The following is a 17,371-nucleotide window of genomic DNA, read 5'->3' on the forward strand; positions in this document are numbered from 1 at the left end:
ACAAATGGGACGCCACTTGGCTGACCGGTTCGTGGAACACCTCCGAGACATCTGCCTCAGCAATGACACCCCAGTCTCATGCCATTTCCGCTCCACCAGTCACTCCTTGCATCACCTGTCTGTGTTTGGATTGTCCTTGCACAGAGGCCATCTGGACTCCTGCTTGCGCCGTGAACAAGGATTAATCTTCTCTCTTCGCTCTTTTACGCCATTTGGGCTCAACTCTCCTCCCCTTTTCATCTAACCTCCTCCCCGACTCCTACTTCAGTTCACTCCTACATCTTTTCACTTTGTAGTGACATCATATTCCAGTGTGCGCACACGCAACGTCATTCTTCAGTGTGCGTGTGCGGAACGTCACCTTTGTAGTGACGTCATGTTCCAGTGTGCACACACGCAACGTCATTCTTCAGTGTGCATGTGCGGAACGTCCTTCTTCAGTGTGCGTGTGCGGGGTTGGAACCTTCTGGAAAGGCATAAGGAAGTTCCCTCATGCACATGCGCTAGAGACTGAAGAATAAATTCCATAGCGTTCCTTAATAGCATCGGGGACTTGAGACACAGCGATAGAAGAGAAAGGACGTATATTTTGAAACCTGTGATCAGCCTATTCTCCTGTCCCAGACGTTTAGGATTTAACCTGTTCTATTGCTGCTGAATTGTAAAGCTTACAAACGTTTGGGACCGGAGAATAGGCTGATCACAGGTTTCAAAATATACGTCCTTTCTCTTCTATCGCCTTGACTCAAGTCCCCGATGCTATTAAGGAACGCTATGGAATTTATTCTTCAGTCTCTAGCGCATGTGCATGAGGGAACTTCCTTATGCCTTTCCAGAAGGTTCCAACCCTGCACACGCACACTGAAGGACGTTCCGCACACGCACACTGAAGAATGACGTTGCGTGTGCGCACACTGGAACATGACGTCACTACAACCCCTACTCTCTTTCCCTCTTTTCCCTCTACTCTCTCTCCCTTACTCTCTTCTCTCTTTCTCTCTGCTCCGTCACTCTCCTTCTCTTCTCTCTCCCCCTCCCTCCCCCTTCTCTCCCTCCTCCTTCTTCCCACCCAACTCCTACGTCTCTTCACTCCTATTTCACTCCTACATCTCTTCACTGCTACTTCTCTTCACCCCTACTCTCTTTCCCTCTTCTCTCTTACTCTCTTTCTCTCTTCTCTCCTACTCTCTTTCTCTCTTTCTCTCCTACTCTCTTTCTCTCTTTCTCTCCCCTCCTTCCTTCTTACTCTCTTTCTCTCTTTCTCTCTTCTCTCTTACTCCCTTTCTCTCTCCTCTCTTATTCTCTTTTTCTCTTCTCTCCTACGCTTTCACCCTCTCTTTCTCTCTTCTCTCCTCCTCTCTCCTCACATACCCACCTTCCCCTCACCCCATAAACCCACCCACCCCTACTCCACCTTCCCTATCCTTCCCATTCCCCCACCCTATCCCCCACCCCTCCCCCACGTACTTCTACCCCCACCCTCTGCCTACCCACAGCTCCCAATCTACCCCAACCCCCAGCCGAACCCACACCCCACCCATGCTTTCCCCACTCTCGCCTCCCCCACCTCCCCACAACATCACACCACACCACACTACACCATACAACATTACACATCTCATCACAACACACCACCCACACACCCATCCCCACATCTTCACACCTACACATACATACACACACGTCCAGACTACCAGCCCTCTTTCACATGCACATACATACTCTCTTATACACACACGCACCTTTGTGTTGGGGGTCATCTTTACCTTGTTATCTCCCCTACCTTCCAACTCCCGTCTGACCATTCTATCCGAGTCAGACACCATGATAGATCGTTAGCCACTACACACATTTTTTCTCTCCTTGTTTTTTCTGTGTACCTTTCTGTAGTAGAGCGTAGGCTCAAAACATAAAAGACTTTTTCTATTCCTGAACATTATACTAATACATCTGTTTGTTTTGTACACCAACTGTCTTCGCCTTTTGTTTTTTTCGTAAACTTTCCCTATATATGTATATATATATATATATATATATATATATATATATATATATATATAATGTAGGTGGCCATTTAGCAATTAAAACCTAAAGGCAAATTTATAAACAAGGGTACAAAAGAGTACCAGCATTGATAGAAACAAGAGTCAAAAACGACACAATTAGCCACAAAAAGCACTATCTTCATAGGAAGCAAGAAAGCTCTGTACCATAGCGATACAAACTCCCAAGTGAGGTAGCAGATATACCATTATCACATGATTTAGGCTCTAATGCTTTGCATTTCAATTCTCATCAGTGCATCTTACTGTGCCTAGGGTTAAGCAAAATTCACCTCATCACCTCATAAGAAAAATCATTGAAAGCATCCACTATTTAAAAACAGAAAAAGTGTACAGATAAATATAGAGAGCTACATATGCATACATTAATATGTGTATATCTGTATACATATATATATATACATAAACACAATGATAATGATATATATATCATCATCATCATCATCATCGTTTAACGTCCGTTTTCCATGCTAGCATGGGTTGGACGGTTCGACTGGGGTCTGGGAAGCCAGGAGGTTGCACCAGGCTCCAGTCTGATTTGACAGTGTTTCTATAGCTGGATGCCCTTCCTAATGCCAACCACTCCATGAGTGTAGTCGGTGCTTTTTACGTGCCACGGGCACAGGGGCCATGGGAGGCAGCAACAGCCATGATCAGTTGGTGCTTTTTACGAGCCACCGGCACAGAAGCCAAGACTGTCCTGCAATCTAAATTACTTTGGATGGGCTGGGGCTGCAATGTGAATACATTTTAATGTCAAAAATCCGGAATTGCTATGGGTACAAGGGCAGCAGCAGTCATTGCGAACCTAACAATGGGCTACCTGGAAATAATTGTATACCAGGAATCTTTATCGACCTTTGGAAACAACCTTTCTCAATACATAAAAGAGAATTGGAAACGATTCCTGGACGATTGTTTTATACTCTGGAATGAAAACACAGATAAACTCCTAAAATTCAAAAACCCATTGAACAGCATCAACCCAAATATACAGTTCACAGTGGAATACAACCAAAAGGAACTTCCATTCTTAGATATACTAATTAAAAAAATTAACCTTAAAATAGAAACAGACATTTTTTACAAAGCCACAGATGCTAAACAATACCTACATTTTGATTCATGCCACCCAAGACACACTAAAACAAACATCCCTTTCAACCTTGCAAAAAGGATATGCACAATAGTGTCAGAACAAAATACCAAGAACCTTAGACTACAAGAACTCAAAAACACCCTAATTGACAGACACTACCCAGCTCAACTCATAGAGGATGGGATCAGACGTGCAACAGAAATCGACATAGAAACTTTGAGAAAAGTTCAACACAACAACACACCTTCCCCGAAAATACTGCCTTACATATCCACATACAACCCCAGAAACAAAGAAGCCCCAGAAACAAAGAAACATCTTCACCCAGAATTTACCAATACTTCATAAGGACCCCAAATTAAAGGAAATTCTAAACATACATAAAATCATTAAAAGCTACAAACAACCTAAATCACTTAAAAAGATTCTCACAAAGGCAAAATTGTTTTCTGAAATTACGGATGCAAAAGTCAAAAAATGTGGTAGACCAAACTGTGCAACATGCCCAAACCTTCTAGAAGGATCAGAATTCCTCTTCAAAGAGGGACAAAAATTCAAGATTAAATCTAATTTTACTTGTGCTTCTGAAAACATAATTTATGTCATAAGATGCTCGGGCTGCCACCAAAACTACGTGGGGTCCACGGGACTATCACTCAGACGTAGATGCACTCTGCATCGACAATAGATTGCATTCCCAGAATACAGAATGATACCCTTTAGTGAGCATATTGAGAAATGCGCAAAGCAACTACTACCACAATTTTTAATCTTTCCATTTTATCAATGTGCTATTGGAACAGCAACACAAATTAGACTAAACAAGGAAACATTCTTCATTGAAAAATATAAGCCCAAACTTAACCACTCTAACATTCTTATACAGAGAAATTCACCCCATTAAATAAAAGGGAAAAGAAATATAAAGCGATTATCTCCCTTATACCGGAAGAAATCGCTTATTACCTCCCCCTACCTGGAACTCTTCTTTGCACTTCATAACAAAGACGTAACACGATGTTTTGAGAAATTTGAAAAGTTAACACGAAACCAGTAATTTCTTCAAAAACTATGTCACTGTATGAAAAAATTTTATAACATTCTTCTGACATAATGACTCAAATATATTTTTTAACCTTTTAAAACAAGCCTTCTGTAGTTTTTTCACTTTTTACTATTTTCTATATATATATATATATATATATATATATACAGTCCAACCCATGCTAGCATGGAAAACGGACGCTAAACGATGATGATGATGATGATGATGATGATGATGATATATATATATAGGCGCAGGAGTGGCTGTGTGGTAAGTAGCTTGCTTACCAACCACATGGTTCTGGGTTCAGTCCCACTGCGTGGCATGTTAGGCAAGTGTCTTCTACTATAGCCTCGGGCCGACCAAAGCCTTGTGAGTGGATTTGGTAGACGGAAACTGAAAGAAGCCCGTCGTATATATGTATATATATGTGTATGTTTGTGTGTCTGTGTTTGTCCCCCTAGCATTGCTTGACAACCGATGCTGGTGTGTTTACATCGCCGTCACTTAGCAGTTCAGCAAAAGAGACCGATATAAGTACTGGGCTTACAAAGAATAAGTCCCGGGATCAATTTGCTTGACTAAAGGTGGTGCTCCAGCATGGCCACAGTCAAATAACTGAAACAAGTAAAAGAGTAAAAAGAGTAATATATGTACCAGATTGAGTCAAAGGTTTTTTTTCTATATTTCAAGCTTTAATTGATACTTTAATTAAATTACATACATAAAGCATTTATTTATCAAAATATATCCCATCTTGTTTTTTTTTTATCTGTTACTATCATTGTGCCAGAAGCTCAATTCTATGCTCATACCATTTGACTGATTTAGAGACAGAAAACTCTCCTTGCGTCTGTTTTCAACTTCATCTACATTATAAAATCTCTGTTACATGCAGAAAATGAGCTATGGTTCAGAAAAGATGGTATCAGGTGGTGTAAGGCTATGACTGTAGGCAGGATGAGGCAGCACTTCCAGCACTTCAAATTCCTCAAGTTTGTATTTGGTCACATTGGCAGTATGTGTGTGGAAGCATTATCATGCTGCAAGAGTGCACATCTTCAATTGACCAATGCCAGATAGGAGTCTTTCAAAGCATTATATACTCATACTCACTGCAGTTATTAAACATAAAGGTTAGCATTCACAGCATAACTATCTGTGACAATCTCAAAGTACAACTCACTCACAAAACTCCATCAAATACACATGACCTTCTGTTCAAACTGCCCTTGTTTGACAACAGGTTTCAATGTCTGGCTGGGATGAAGCCACTGATTTCTGCTAATAGGATTTTGAAAATACATCTATCTTTCATCCCCAGTTACAGTTTAATAACAAAAATAGAGATCATGAGGAATAGCCTGCAGTTGTTGGCAAATGTTCACATGTCCTTGTGCCTAGTCTGTTCACAAGGAACTTCACAGCATCTATTCACAAGGCTGAGCTCATGGTGGTGTTGATTAATGAATGACCAAGTTCTGCTGACAATGTATGAGTGCTTGGCCTTTGTTGTTGTTCAGCCATTTCAAGCAAAGCATTAGCATTATCTTCCATGACAGGTCTCCTGGGCTGATGTTACCTTCCTTGAAATGTCTGAACCAGTTTTGTGCCACATGTTCATTGGCAGTTCCTGGGCCTTCCACATTACTTACTTCATTTGGCACTTCCCTTGCACTTAATCTTTTTACTTCAGGTTGCATAAAATGGCTCTAATTCCATTTTTTTCACCACACATTATCAGAGCTGTAAAATAAAGAATAAGCAGTTATTGATTATATGTTATATATGAAAATACAGACTAAAGAATTTACATGTTGTGTCAAATTCATGAGATAACATGGGGAAACAAGTTGCCAAATATCACCAGTGAAAATCAAAAACAACATTTGACTCAACCTGTTGTGTGTGTGTGTGTGTGTGTGTGTGTGTGTGTGTGTGTGTGTGTGTGTGTGTTTGTGCATGTGTCTGTGTGTGTATCATCATTATTGTCTTCATCACTGTCATTTAACCTCTGCCTTAGACGATGATGGTCACGATATATATATATATACACACACACATAACAGTTTGAGTCAAATGTTTTTGATTTTCACTGATGATATTTGTGCATGCATGCCTGCATACATACACACATACATACATACATACATACATACATACACACACACATACATACATGCATGCATGCATGCATGCATACATACATACATACATACATATATTTTTATATGTATGTTTGTATGTATGTATTTATCTCTGCGTGCATATGTCTTCAGATTGTTTCATTCAATATTTTTCATTGTAACATTGTCATTATTTCCTTATTCTCACCCTCCTCCAAACATACTCTCACCATTGACCAATTTCTCCTTTCAATTTCAGATTACTCCAAAATTAACTGTGGACCACCAAAAGACATTGTTGGTGCTGAGAAGTCCTACAATGCCACCACCTATAAATCTGAAGTGATCTACACTTGTCCAGGAGACGAACTAAAGTCAATATGTAAAAAGGATAATAAATGGACTCCAGTAAATTCTACATGTAAAGGTAATGTAAATAGCATCCATTTTGTTGTCACTGTCAGGGTAATTTTATTTTATTTTCCTGCTGTCTTTGCCAGAGAAAGTCTGGCTGAATTTCTGAAAATTTATGCAGTATTTCTAGCTGGTGGGAGAGACAAAGAAAGTTGTCCTCAGACCAGAGACCTCCCCAAATGCAGGCAACAGAGTGGACATCATTAATTCTATCCAAGGGTAAAGTATTAAATTGGGTGACAGGTTAAGTCTCCCAACGAAAAAGTGGAAATGTGGTAGTCTGTTCCCTCCAGCAGACATCCATATAGTTTCCATTTCCTAGTTTTTATCTTTAGTTATGAAGCAAATTTTTAACAAATTTTCAACCACATAAGCAAGATTTCACTCAGGACCACAGTATTGTAAAGTAACTTTTTTAGTCTCACAGTCACAAGGGTATCTATGTAGATCTCTTAATTTCCATCTTGACCTTTTTCACTTGTATCATCATCCAAAACTCTGTGCAATGTAATGTCCCCAAGCCCTTCCTCACTAAAATTCAGCAATCCTTTGAAATAGCCTTCCAGTACTCTACCAATTCTTCTAAGCCACCACCCTTAATTATAATAAATGCAATCAAGTTATTCACAAGGCCAAGAATATTTGATGGTAGTTTAGTCTTTACCCTCAACTTCAGTACTTGAATGGTACTAAATTTTATCAATACCTGAATGGATAACAAACAAAGTTGGATTTGAACTCAGAACATAATGCAACAGGTTTTTGCCAATGTTCTAATCATTCCATGAGTGAACAATTCTTAATTATAGAAATAATAATAATGATTATTAACATATAAGAGCACATGATATATACTTAAAACATGGATGATAGAGATTATGATGATGTTGATGACAATGGTTGATGACACCAATAGTGCCATCAACAATGACAACACACCATCGATGATAACGTTGCCATCAACAATAACAATGGCAGAAACACTAACAATGCCATCAACAACAATGTTGATGATGCAATCCTGCTGATACAAGAGTATTTCACTCTGACCTACATGTTTATACAGGTTTTGTCCCAATAACTCTTGTAAATTGTGCCACTCACAGACACTTTTCAATGAATTTACCCTTCCCATTCTCACTTGTGAAGCTTTACAATGCAGTGAGTTATCAACCAAACTTAAAAAGTCATTCATTGGCCATTTCAAATTTATCCACCTCCAACTTTCTTTTTTATGGCTTCATGAATATAACATCATAAATTCTAGATCCGTGATAGAATGCACTCAGTATATTCCATGATATGTTTAGTAAATGAGTATTGAGATCACAGTGTTGAGAGGAACTTTATTCTTGCCTTGACCACAATATGATGACAATTTATGAAATGCTGGTGCCATAATTAAATACACCTTATACACTCTGTAAAGTAGTTGGTGTTCAGAAGGGGATCCAGCCAAGAAAGTATGCCAAAATATAACATACAAGTCAGAAGTGATCCCCAATTCTGACCAGGGTTTGAAGGGTAGTAACTTTGAATAAAAACTAAGATATGACAAGCTCTCCAGTCCTAGCCAGCATCATGGAAAGTAGACATAGAATGATAATGTTGATGATATATATATATATATATATATACATAGTTTTATATGTGTGTGTGTGTGTGTGTGTAGGTTTGGTGATGTAAACAGGAAAATAGGGCTCAAAAGACAAATATATAAATTGATTTTTAACTGTGGAACTTGAAGTCAATAAGCTACAAAATTTTTACGCACACACACACACACACACACACAAAGGTATGTGTGTGTGCATGCATGCGTGTGTGTGTGTCCACATGACCAAATCATCATTTCTAATGACCAACTTTTGCTCATTCCATTTATTCCTCTTATACCTAATTATTTTTCTCAACATATTTTCACTTTCTGTACATGCACACTGATGTTGCACATTCATTATAGCACACTACCTGCATTCCTCTCTAGATTTTGCATATCCTCTGTATTTATGGCCTTAATCTCACTGTCATACTGTGTAGCTGGTCATACACAAGTAACATACAATCTGCTTTCTCTCATAGTGAGAGACTTTTTGTTGCCGACAGAGGTTATAGCTTTCTGAACTTTCTCCATCTTGATATTCTAACAACTATACATTCTGAACATCCACCTCCTCTACTAATTAGGTCACCAAGGTAACAGAAACCATTTACTAACCTCTATGGAACCTTCTGGGCATTTGAGAAAATCCATTTCCTGTGTGTTCTTAGTGTTTATTGTTCCTACACATCTATTACATGCAAAGACATCTTTCTTGGTTAACATTCCTGTAAACCCATTGCACCTCTGATGTATCCATATGTTGCACTGGGTACACTATATGGAATTCCTACCAACACCTTTCCTATATATTGAGTAGAGTACACATATAATATAAATGCAATATTGGAATCAATTTGTTTTCAATTTCAGCTTATGCAAAAATTAACTGTGGAGCTCCAAAGGAAGTTGTTGGTGCAACAAAGTCCTACAAAACCATCACCTTTCAATCTGAAGTGACCTATACTTGTCCAAAGGGAGAACAACTAAAGTCAGTATGTGAAAAAAACAATAAATGGACTCCAGTAGCAGAAGCCTGTAAAGGTAATGTAAATAGCTCATCTCCTGTTATCTCTATCTATGTAATTTTGTTTTATTTGTCATCAGAAGACTAACTGAATGCATGACAAGTTCCTCAGTACTTGTGGCCGACGAGGGGGAAGAACTCGTTATCCTTGGATTAGAGATCTTACATATGCCCACAACAAAGAGGACATCATTAATGCTACCCAGGGGCCAGGTAATAATATTAAACTTGAAGTGTAGAAACTTGTTCTTCTCCTACAGAGAGGGGATCAAGAGAGAAGGAGAGGGTGGGTAATTTCATAAGGGTGGTCAGATGGTTAGAGATTGGGCTAGATGTAGGTGTAGTGAGGGATGAAAAAGGGTGAAGGTGTGGTCAATGTTAGATATCAGTATGGTGGGGAAGGTGAAAGATAAAAGTAGCTAAAGAAAGGTGGGAATGACAAGCAGAATCATAGGAGGAGTGGAGAACAGCAGTATTATATATATATGGAGAGATGAGAAAGTAAGGAGATGACATGCAGGATGATATAGTGCAGGGAGATGAGAGGGTGATAACAAAAATTAGAGATGCATAAGTGTTGCTGTAGTTACTGGCCTAACATATCTGGGGAGGGGGTTATCAATAGTGGATACGAGAGGGTGGAGAGAATGATAGTAGATAGGAGAGATGTTAAGGATGGTGTGTGGCAGACCTAAGATGTACCTCAGAGTAGAAAGAGAGACTGCTTAAAGTACAGAAAGTGGGCTGATCTATGGAAAGTAGTATGAACAGGGATGATAATGAGAGGGAGAAAAGTAACTAGTAGTGCCAAAGGTGAGGATGAAGTATATACTGATTCTGCTCACTGACTTCAGCAGCTGAGTTGTACCATGTACACATGGACTGTAAAGATGAGGATAGTGATGCAGTCCTTTTGAATGTAGAATAATCTCTGTTTAGAAACTGTTTAAGAAACCCACCATCAAGGACCACCCTGAACTCCAACGTCAAATGTCCTTTCCAATTATTGCTCTCTGAGCTAAAGGTTTATGCACCATAATACCTATCCACTCAAGCCATTTTTGCCACTCTCACCTTGCTTTCAATAATTTCCATTCAGCTAGTTGTGATGGTGGTGGACAGTACAACTGTTTATATATTTGTTACAATATCAAACATTCGAGTTGACTCACAGATGCTCAGGTTGGACATGAATGACATCAATCACACAAGTGTAGAAAAGAGGGTAGCCTGGGCATTTCATGACATTACTGTTTCTGTGGTGACTAGATTTTTAAAAACCATGAATATCACCTCATTGTAATCATTTATTTGTCCATTATTTATGGACATGACAAAACATAATTAAAGAAAGCATTGAGATTGTGTGACATTCAGGCCTTTCTCAAGGGCACTAACTGATTTAGACTGAGAATCAAACCCACATGATTGACTCATACCATTCAGTCCAAATTTATACTAAAAAATCAATTAGAAAAAAATTCTCAGGGTCACTACCTGCTTGGAAAGCAGATAGTAAAAGTGGTTAATCATTGAATGAATGTTTTATAGTTAATTAAGGTTTCACCCTCAGTAGGGGGTAAAATTATTATGTTATGTTCTTATTCTGGTCATGAAATTCAAAAGGGACAACCTTGTAAAGATAAACACTCTTTTTCTTCATCTCATTAAAATTTCTTAGCTACAGTAAGTTGTGAATGTCCACATTTACTACGTATATATATTTATTCACTAGATTATGATAGAAAAGAATTATGTTTGTTTTCCCAGGCAAACAAAAAGAGTAAGAGAGTAAAGTAATGGGTTATGGTCCTTGCCATTACTAAGTACATTTAGTTACATCCTTTTTACATTCTGGGTTCAAATCCCACCTGGAAGTACTTCACCTTTCATAATTCTGAGATTGAGGGACATCCTCATCAAGAAATTTGATGAGAGCGAACATAGAAAGTAGCTGGAAATTCCTATGGGACAGTTTGCTGAGTGCCACAGACCAAGTCTGCGGATGGTGCAAAGTCCCTTCCAGACCTAGAGTTACATGGTGGTGGAATAGTACGGTAGACAAAGCCATTAGAGCTAAGAAACAGGCCTGGAAAGCCTGGAGGGATGGGGGTAGTAGGGAACTGTACCTGGTAGCCAAAAGGGAGACTGGGCAGTAGGTATACATAGCCAAGAGCAAAGCAGAAAAGAAGAACTTTGCCAATGTCCAGCGATGTGAGGACCAAAGAACAGAGGTATTTCGGATTGCTAGACAGTGTAAGAGAAAATTGTGACGTCACAGGAGAGAAATGTGTCCGCATGGATGATGGTGCACTTGCTTTTAATGTTTCTGAAAAGAAAGAGGCTTGGAGAAGCCATTATGAAAGACTGCTGAATGTGGAGAATGAATGGGAGAAGGAGAGCCTGCAAAATGTTGACCCAGTAGAGGGACCAGCTATCCCAATAGACAGCTCCCTAGTAGATAAAGCAATTAAGGGTATAAAACCAGGAAAAGCCCCCAGCCCATCAGGAATCATTACTGAGATGCTTAAAGCATCTGGTGGTGTGGGCTATGGCCTAGTCACTCGCATTGTAAACCAGGTAGTTCATAATGGAGCCATACACAATGACTGGTGTAGCAGTACCATAGTCAACTGCTACAAGGGTAAGGGTGATGCTCTAGATAGAAATAACTACAGAGGTATTAAACTGCTGGATCAGGTGATGAAGGTCACAGAGAGGGTCATAGTCCATCTCATTAGAGAGAGAGTCTGCTTAGAGGAGATGCAGTTTGGTTTTGTTCCAGGTAGAAGCACCACTGATGCCATATTCCTGGTTCGACAACTGCAGGAGAAATACCTAGCTATAGATAAATCCCTCTACTTAGCTTTTGTGGACTTGGAGAAAGCCTTTGACAGGGTCCCCCGATCCCATATCTGGTGGGCAATGCAGAAACTGGAGATTGATGAATGGTTGATAAGGGCTGTACAGGCCCTATACAGAGAGGCCATTAGTAATGTTAGGATTGGCAATGAGTATAGTGAAGAATTCCGGGTAGAAGTAGAGGTCCACCAAGATTCAGCCCTCAGTCTCCTTTTATTCATCATAGTCCTCCAGGCAATAACAGAAGAATTCAAGATGGGTTGCCCCTGGGAGCTCCTCTATGCTGATGACCTGGCCCTCATAGCAGAATCACAACTGGAACTAGAAAAGAAATTTCAGGTGTGGAAGCTAGGTTTAGAATCAAAAGGCCTTACAGTAAAAGTAGCAAAGACCGAAGTTATAGTAAGTAGGAAGGCAAACTCATCATACACACCCTAAAGTAGGTGGCCCTGCTCGATCTGTAGAAAAGGTGTAGGTAGAAACTCCATAAGATGTACCCAGTGTAAGCTATGGATGCATAAGAAGTGCAGCAACATCAAAGGAAAATTAACCGAGAAGATAGCTTTCGTGTGCGGCAGATGCACAGGGGCAGTAGACACCACAGGTACTCAGAAAACAGATTCCATCACACTCCAGGGGAAGAAATTAGAAGTAGTTGATAGTTTCCGCTACCTAGGTGACCAAGTTAGTAGTGGAGGTGGGTGTTCAGAGAGTGTCACCACTAGAATACGAATAGCCTGGGCAAAGTTTAGAAAGTTTCTACCCCTACTGGTGACAAAGGGTCTCTCGCTCAGAGTGAAAGGTAGATTGTACAACACATGTGTGCAAACTGCCATGCTTCACGGTAGTGAAACATGGGCTGTGACTGCAGAGGACATGTGTAGGCTTGAAAGAAATGAAGCTAGCATGATCTGCTGGATGTGTAATGTCAGTGTGCACACACGACAGAGTGTAAACACCCTGAGAGAAATTCTGGACATAAGAAGCATCGGATGCGGTGTACAAGAGAGATGTTTGCGCTGGTATGGTCATGTACTACGGATGGATGAGGAGAGATGTGTGAAGAAGTGCCACTCCCAAACAGTTGAAGGAATCCGGGGGAGAGGTAGACCCAGGAAGACATGGGATGAGGTGGTCAAGCATGACCTCCGAACGTTGGGTTGCACAGAGGCAATGACAAAAGACGAGATCTCTAGAGATATGCTGTGACTGCAAAGACTCGACAAATAACATGAGTTCATGGCTGTTTCCTGCACCAGTTTCGCATAGCAGCCCCAGCCCATCCAAAGTACCTTTGATTGCAGAACGACTTGCTGTGCTTACGTTGGATCTTAGGGTGACCTGCTGTGCTTGAGGAGACCTATTGAGTCAAGTACATTAACATCAATCAAAATAAATATCAAATGGAAATTGTAGTTGTGATACTTGTGCCAGTGGCAGGTAAAAAGCATCATCCAAACGTGGCCAATGCCAGTGCCACCTTGACTGGCTTCCGTGCCAGTGGCATGTAAAATGCACCAACTGATCGTGGCCACTGCCAGCTTCCCTTGGCACCTGTGTCAGTGGCACGTAAAAATGGAGTGGTTGGCATTAGGAAGGGCATCAAGCTGTAGAAAAACTGCCAGATCAGACTGGAACCTTGTGCAGCCTCCTGGCTTCCCAGACCCCGGTCAAACCCATGCTAGCACAGAAAACAGATGTTAACAATGATGATGATGAGGTTGATATATTTTCATGTATTCTCACTACAGAATCTGTGGTATTAAGTTTATCATTAAAATTAATAACTTCAGCAATGATTATAATTATTATTGTATTTTAGGGTGATGGATTGCTAGAATCATTTGTGCATCAGACAAAATGTGCTGTGGTATTTGTTGTGGCTCGTTAATGTCTAACTTCTAATTCTGCTGATGTTAACTCTACCCATCTAGGGCCACTAAAATACAATACCAGTCAAATTTACAGGCCAATTTAATTGTTTTACTCCTACCTCATATTTTTGTTGTTTTTTTCTATATTAGAAATTATTACAATTGTTGTTGTTATTTTCATTTGTCTAAATTTTTCTTTAATTCCAGTTTCTCAGATCAATTTTGTGAAAGTAAAAGATGCAACTCTGGATGTATCCGGGAAAATATTGTGGAAAGAGAAAAATGTAACAGCAGATGCTTGTGCAGAAGGATGTTTGTCTAACGAAAATTGTTTATCATTTGAAATAAATAAAAATGATGGAAAATGTTACTTTTCAAGGCAAACAGCAGCTACCAACAAAAAAATGAAAACAACCAAGAGCAGAGATTACTACCAACGAGTTAAATGTAATCCTGTGCATTTTATTATTGCAATTCTCTTTTCCTCTTACTTCTGAGATTTGTGATTCCATTTGTAATTCATAATGTACAGACAACCATTTCTGTAAAGACATTGACAGACATTGACATGACTGTCTTTACAGAAAAACAAAGAAAACAAAGAACAATATTAAGAAATGGAAATAGTGTTAGGACATTCTCATACAGAACTTATTATTCCTGAACATTTTATGCATGCTTTCAATTGTATTTTATGTAAGAAAAGAAGCTTGTGTTTTTGTTAAACCTTAGTAGTAATAGTATTAGTATTACTAGTAGTAGTCATGGTGGAAGCAGCAGTGGCACTGGTGGTGATGGTGGCGGCAGCAGCTGTAGAAGCAGCAACAACAGCTTTTTCTTCATTTCTTCTTGTTGACATGGCTTAAACAGTGTTATTACAACATAGTGTCTCATCAGTAGTTGTTGTCCTTCGTAATCTGCCAGATAAAATAACAGAAAAAGTACTATTAATCTATGTAGTCATGTATTTGCTACATTTTGTCATGTTTATTAGAGCAAGATGGCCTTCTTGTCACCAGCCATTATATTACATGAGGAGAATACGTTTTCCTATGCAACTAGAATAAGAGAAATTGTGTGTTGGGGCTGAAGAAATCTCTCTACCTAAAATAAGTCTCTCTTCAAAATAGTTTCAGGGTATTAAGTACTAAGCAGCCAGCAAATTCATCCTTTTTTATTTATCCTTTTTTGTTGAAATTCTTCCTTCTTAAAACTTTGGACATCAGGAGAAATTCACTCAATTTAGTGATTTCATTATTAGAATACTCATGAAAGCTATGATGTCATTGCTATAATGATGACTCTTTCGGGATCAATATTAAAGGTGACCCATTTCTTTATATATCTGTGAGGACATTCAACAGGGCTGAAGTTGCAGACCTGATACAATATTTATCCTGAATGCCCTCTTAAAGTTTGAGTACTTTCGCAGATCAGTTTTAAACAGAGACAATGGCCTAGCAATTTCAGTAATATGAACAGCCATGCCATGATTGAGTTTAGGAAGAAATTGATATGAATCTTCAAAAATTTTGATATAAACATATTGATTACTACCATTCTAATTACATTCATCTAACTGGATATTATTTTATGTTGTAAAGCTGTCTTTTGCCACTGTTGTATCTGTGTTTTGATAACAGTTGTCACTCTGACAGATATTGTTATATTCTGAAGTTGTCAATAGAATGGTTCTATCTGGCACTGTATGGCCCCCAGTTGTACAGTGTTATTATCCTCAAAAGGTTGGATCAATATAATTTCCACTCAGCATCACAGTATAGTTACTATATCAGCACATACACAACTATCAATACAGTCTACATGTACTCTTGATCTTCTCAACCTTCTCCTGTTGACCAACTACTGGTCTATTTATAATGGCTGGCTACTACCACCTTTTACTGGCAGTGGTGTACAGTTTCACTGTACAACATCTCCCCTTTTAATTTTTTCATCTAAAAATCTTTCATTCACCCCATCTCCTCCTTTTATATATATATATATGTATATATATCTTTTCTTCTTAGGGTCTACTTTTAGGAATTTAGTGTTCTTCCCTTTTTTTTTTGTATATGTGGCTTTGATATTAGTATTCTCACTTCCAGCCAAGGTTCACATTTTCTAGTAGGTAGTTTCGCTGCCAGCGCACATCCTCTGCAGCCTTTTACCAGGTTTTCAATTTCCTTGTCCATGCTTGGCCAGTATACGAAACTTCACATCTGCACTTTCATTCTAGAGATGCCTGGGTGTTCCATCTGAAACTCTTTTAGCATTCTCTTCTGTCATTTCTGTGGTATTACCACCCTCAGAGCATACATTAGTACACCATCACATATAGAGTACATATTCACCACAACATCTGATTTCTGGTCAGGTGATCACACTGAATCCTTGTACCCTACAGGGTTTTGCAATCTTCATTCTCAGTAACTCCTGGGGTTTAGTCATACCACATCTTTACACTTTGAAGGCCATGATTTCTACAGAGCTCCCAATGGATCATTCTGGTCACATTGTCATATCATCTTTTGTAATCATGTTGTGCCAAACTCAAGCATTCTCTAATGATGTGTCATACCATTTCACCCCTCTTGTCACACATTCTGCATTTGTTGCTCTTGGTAGAGTTGTCAATTCTGCACTTAACATTGTTCTTAACGCTTGTTCTTGTGCTGTGCATATCAGTGCTTCTGTCTCTATCTTCAGATCACTCCTCATCCATAGCCACTGGTCTTCTGTATCTGTCTTGGCATTCATATCTCTTGCAAACTGATTATACATTTTTTCTCCTTTCATGCTGTTTCTTTTTTTGTGTCCTTTTCCTCTTTAAGTTTTTTTTTTCTCGACACAATTATCAATTTTGATGATACTAGACTTCTTCACATGTTTCAGCAATGGTTGTATGGTGTTTTTTTACATACAACCCTAAGCTGTTTTCCTCTACTTTGATACAATCCTGGCAACTGATGAAACTTCTCCCACCCTTTCTTCTGGACAAGTACAGCTTATTGGTCTCACTTTTAGGGTGTCAATATTTTTCTTGTCTTTGTATCGATGTTCATTAGTTCTTTCCTTTGCCAGTTTATGATTCCAGCTCCATACTGAAGTGATGCTATCGCCTATGTATTCACTGCTTGGATTTTATTCCATCTGGTCAATTTTGAGCACAACACCAATCATACTCTTCAGAAATATTCCACCTCAGTTGTCTTTACATTTCCTTCTCCATGATTTCATTTAACCCTAAAATGTCAAGCT

At 39.2% G+C, this 17,371-nt stretch overlaps 1 protein-coding gene across 1 annotated transcript in view; it reads left to right on the forward strand.

The window, feature by feature from the left end:
* Positions 1-17,371, forward strand: part of LOC115215518 — a 530,737-nt gene that overhangs the window by 379,191 nt on the left and 134,175 nt on the right. The window contains exons 12-14 of the mRNA XM_029784691.2: positions 6,593-6,760; positions 9,221-9,391; positions 14,318-14,557. Of these exons, the coding sequence (XP_029640551.2) occupies positions 6,593-6,760; positions 9,221-9,391; positions 14,318-14,557 (579 nt within the window). The remainder of the gene's footprint in view (positions 1-6,592; positions 6,761-9,220; positions 9,392-14,317; positions 14,558-17,371) is intronic.

Source organism: Octopus sinensis, linkage group LG9, assembly GCF_006345805.1.
Source record: "Octopus sinensis linkage group LG9, ASM634580v1, whole genome shotgun sequence".
Classification (NCBI taxonomy): Eukaryota; Metazoa; Mollusca; class Cephalopoda; order Octopoda; family Octopodidae; genus Octopus; species Octopus sinensis.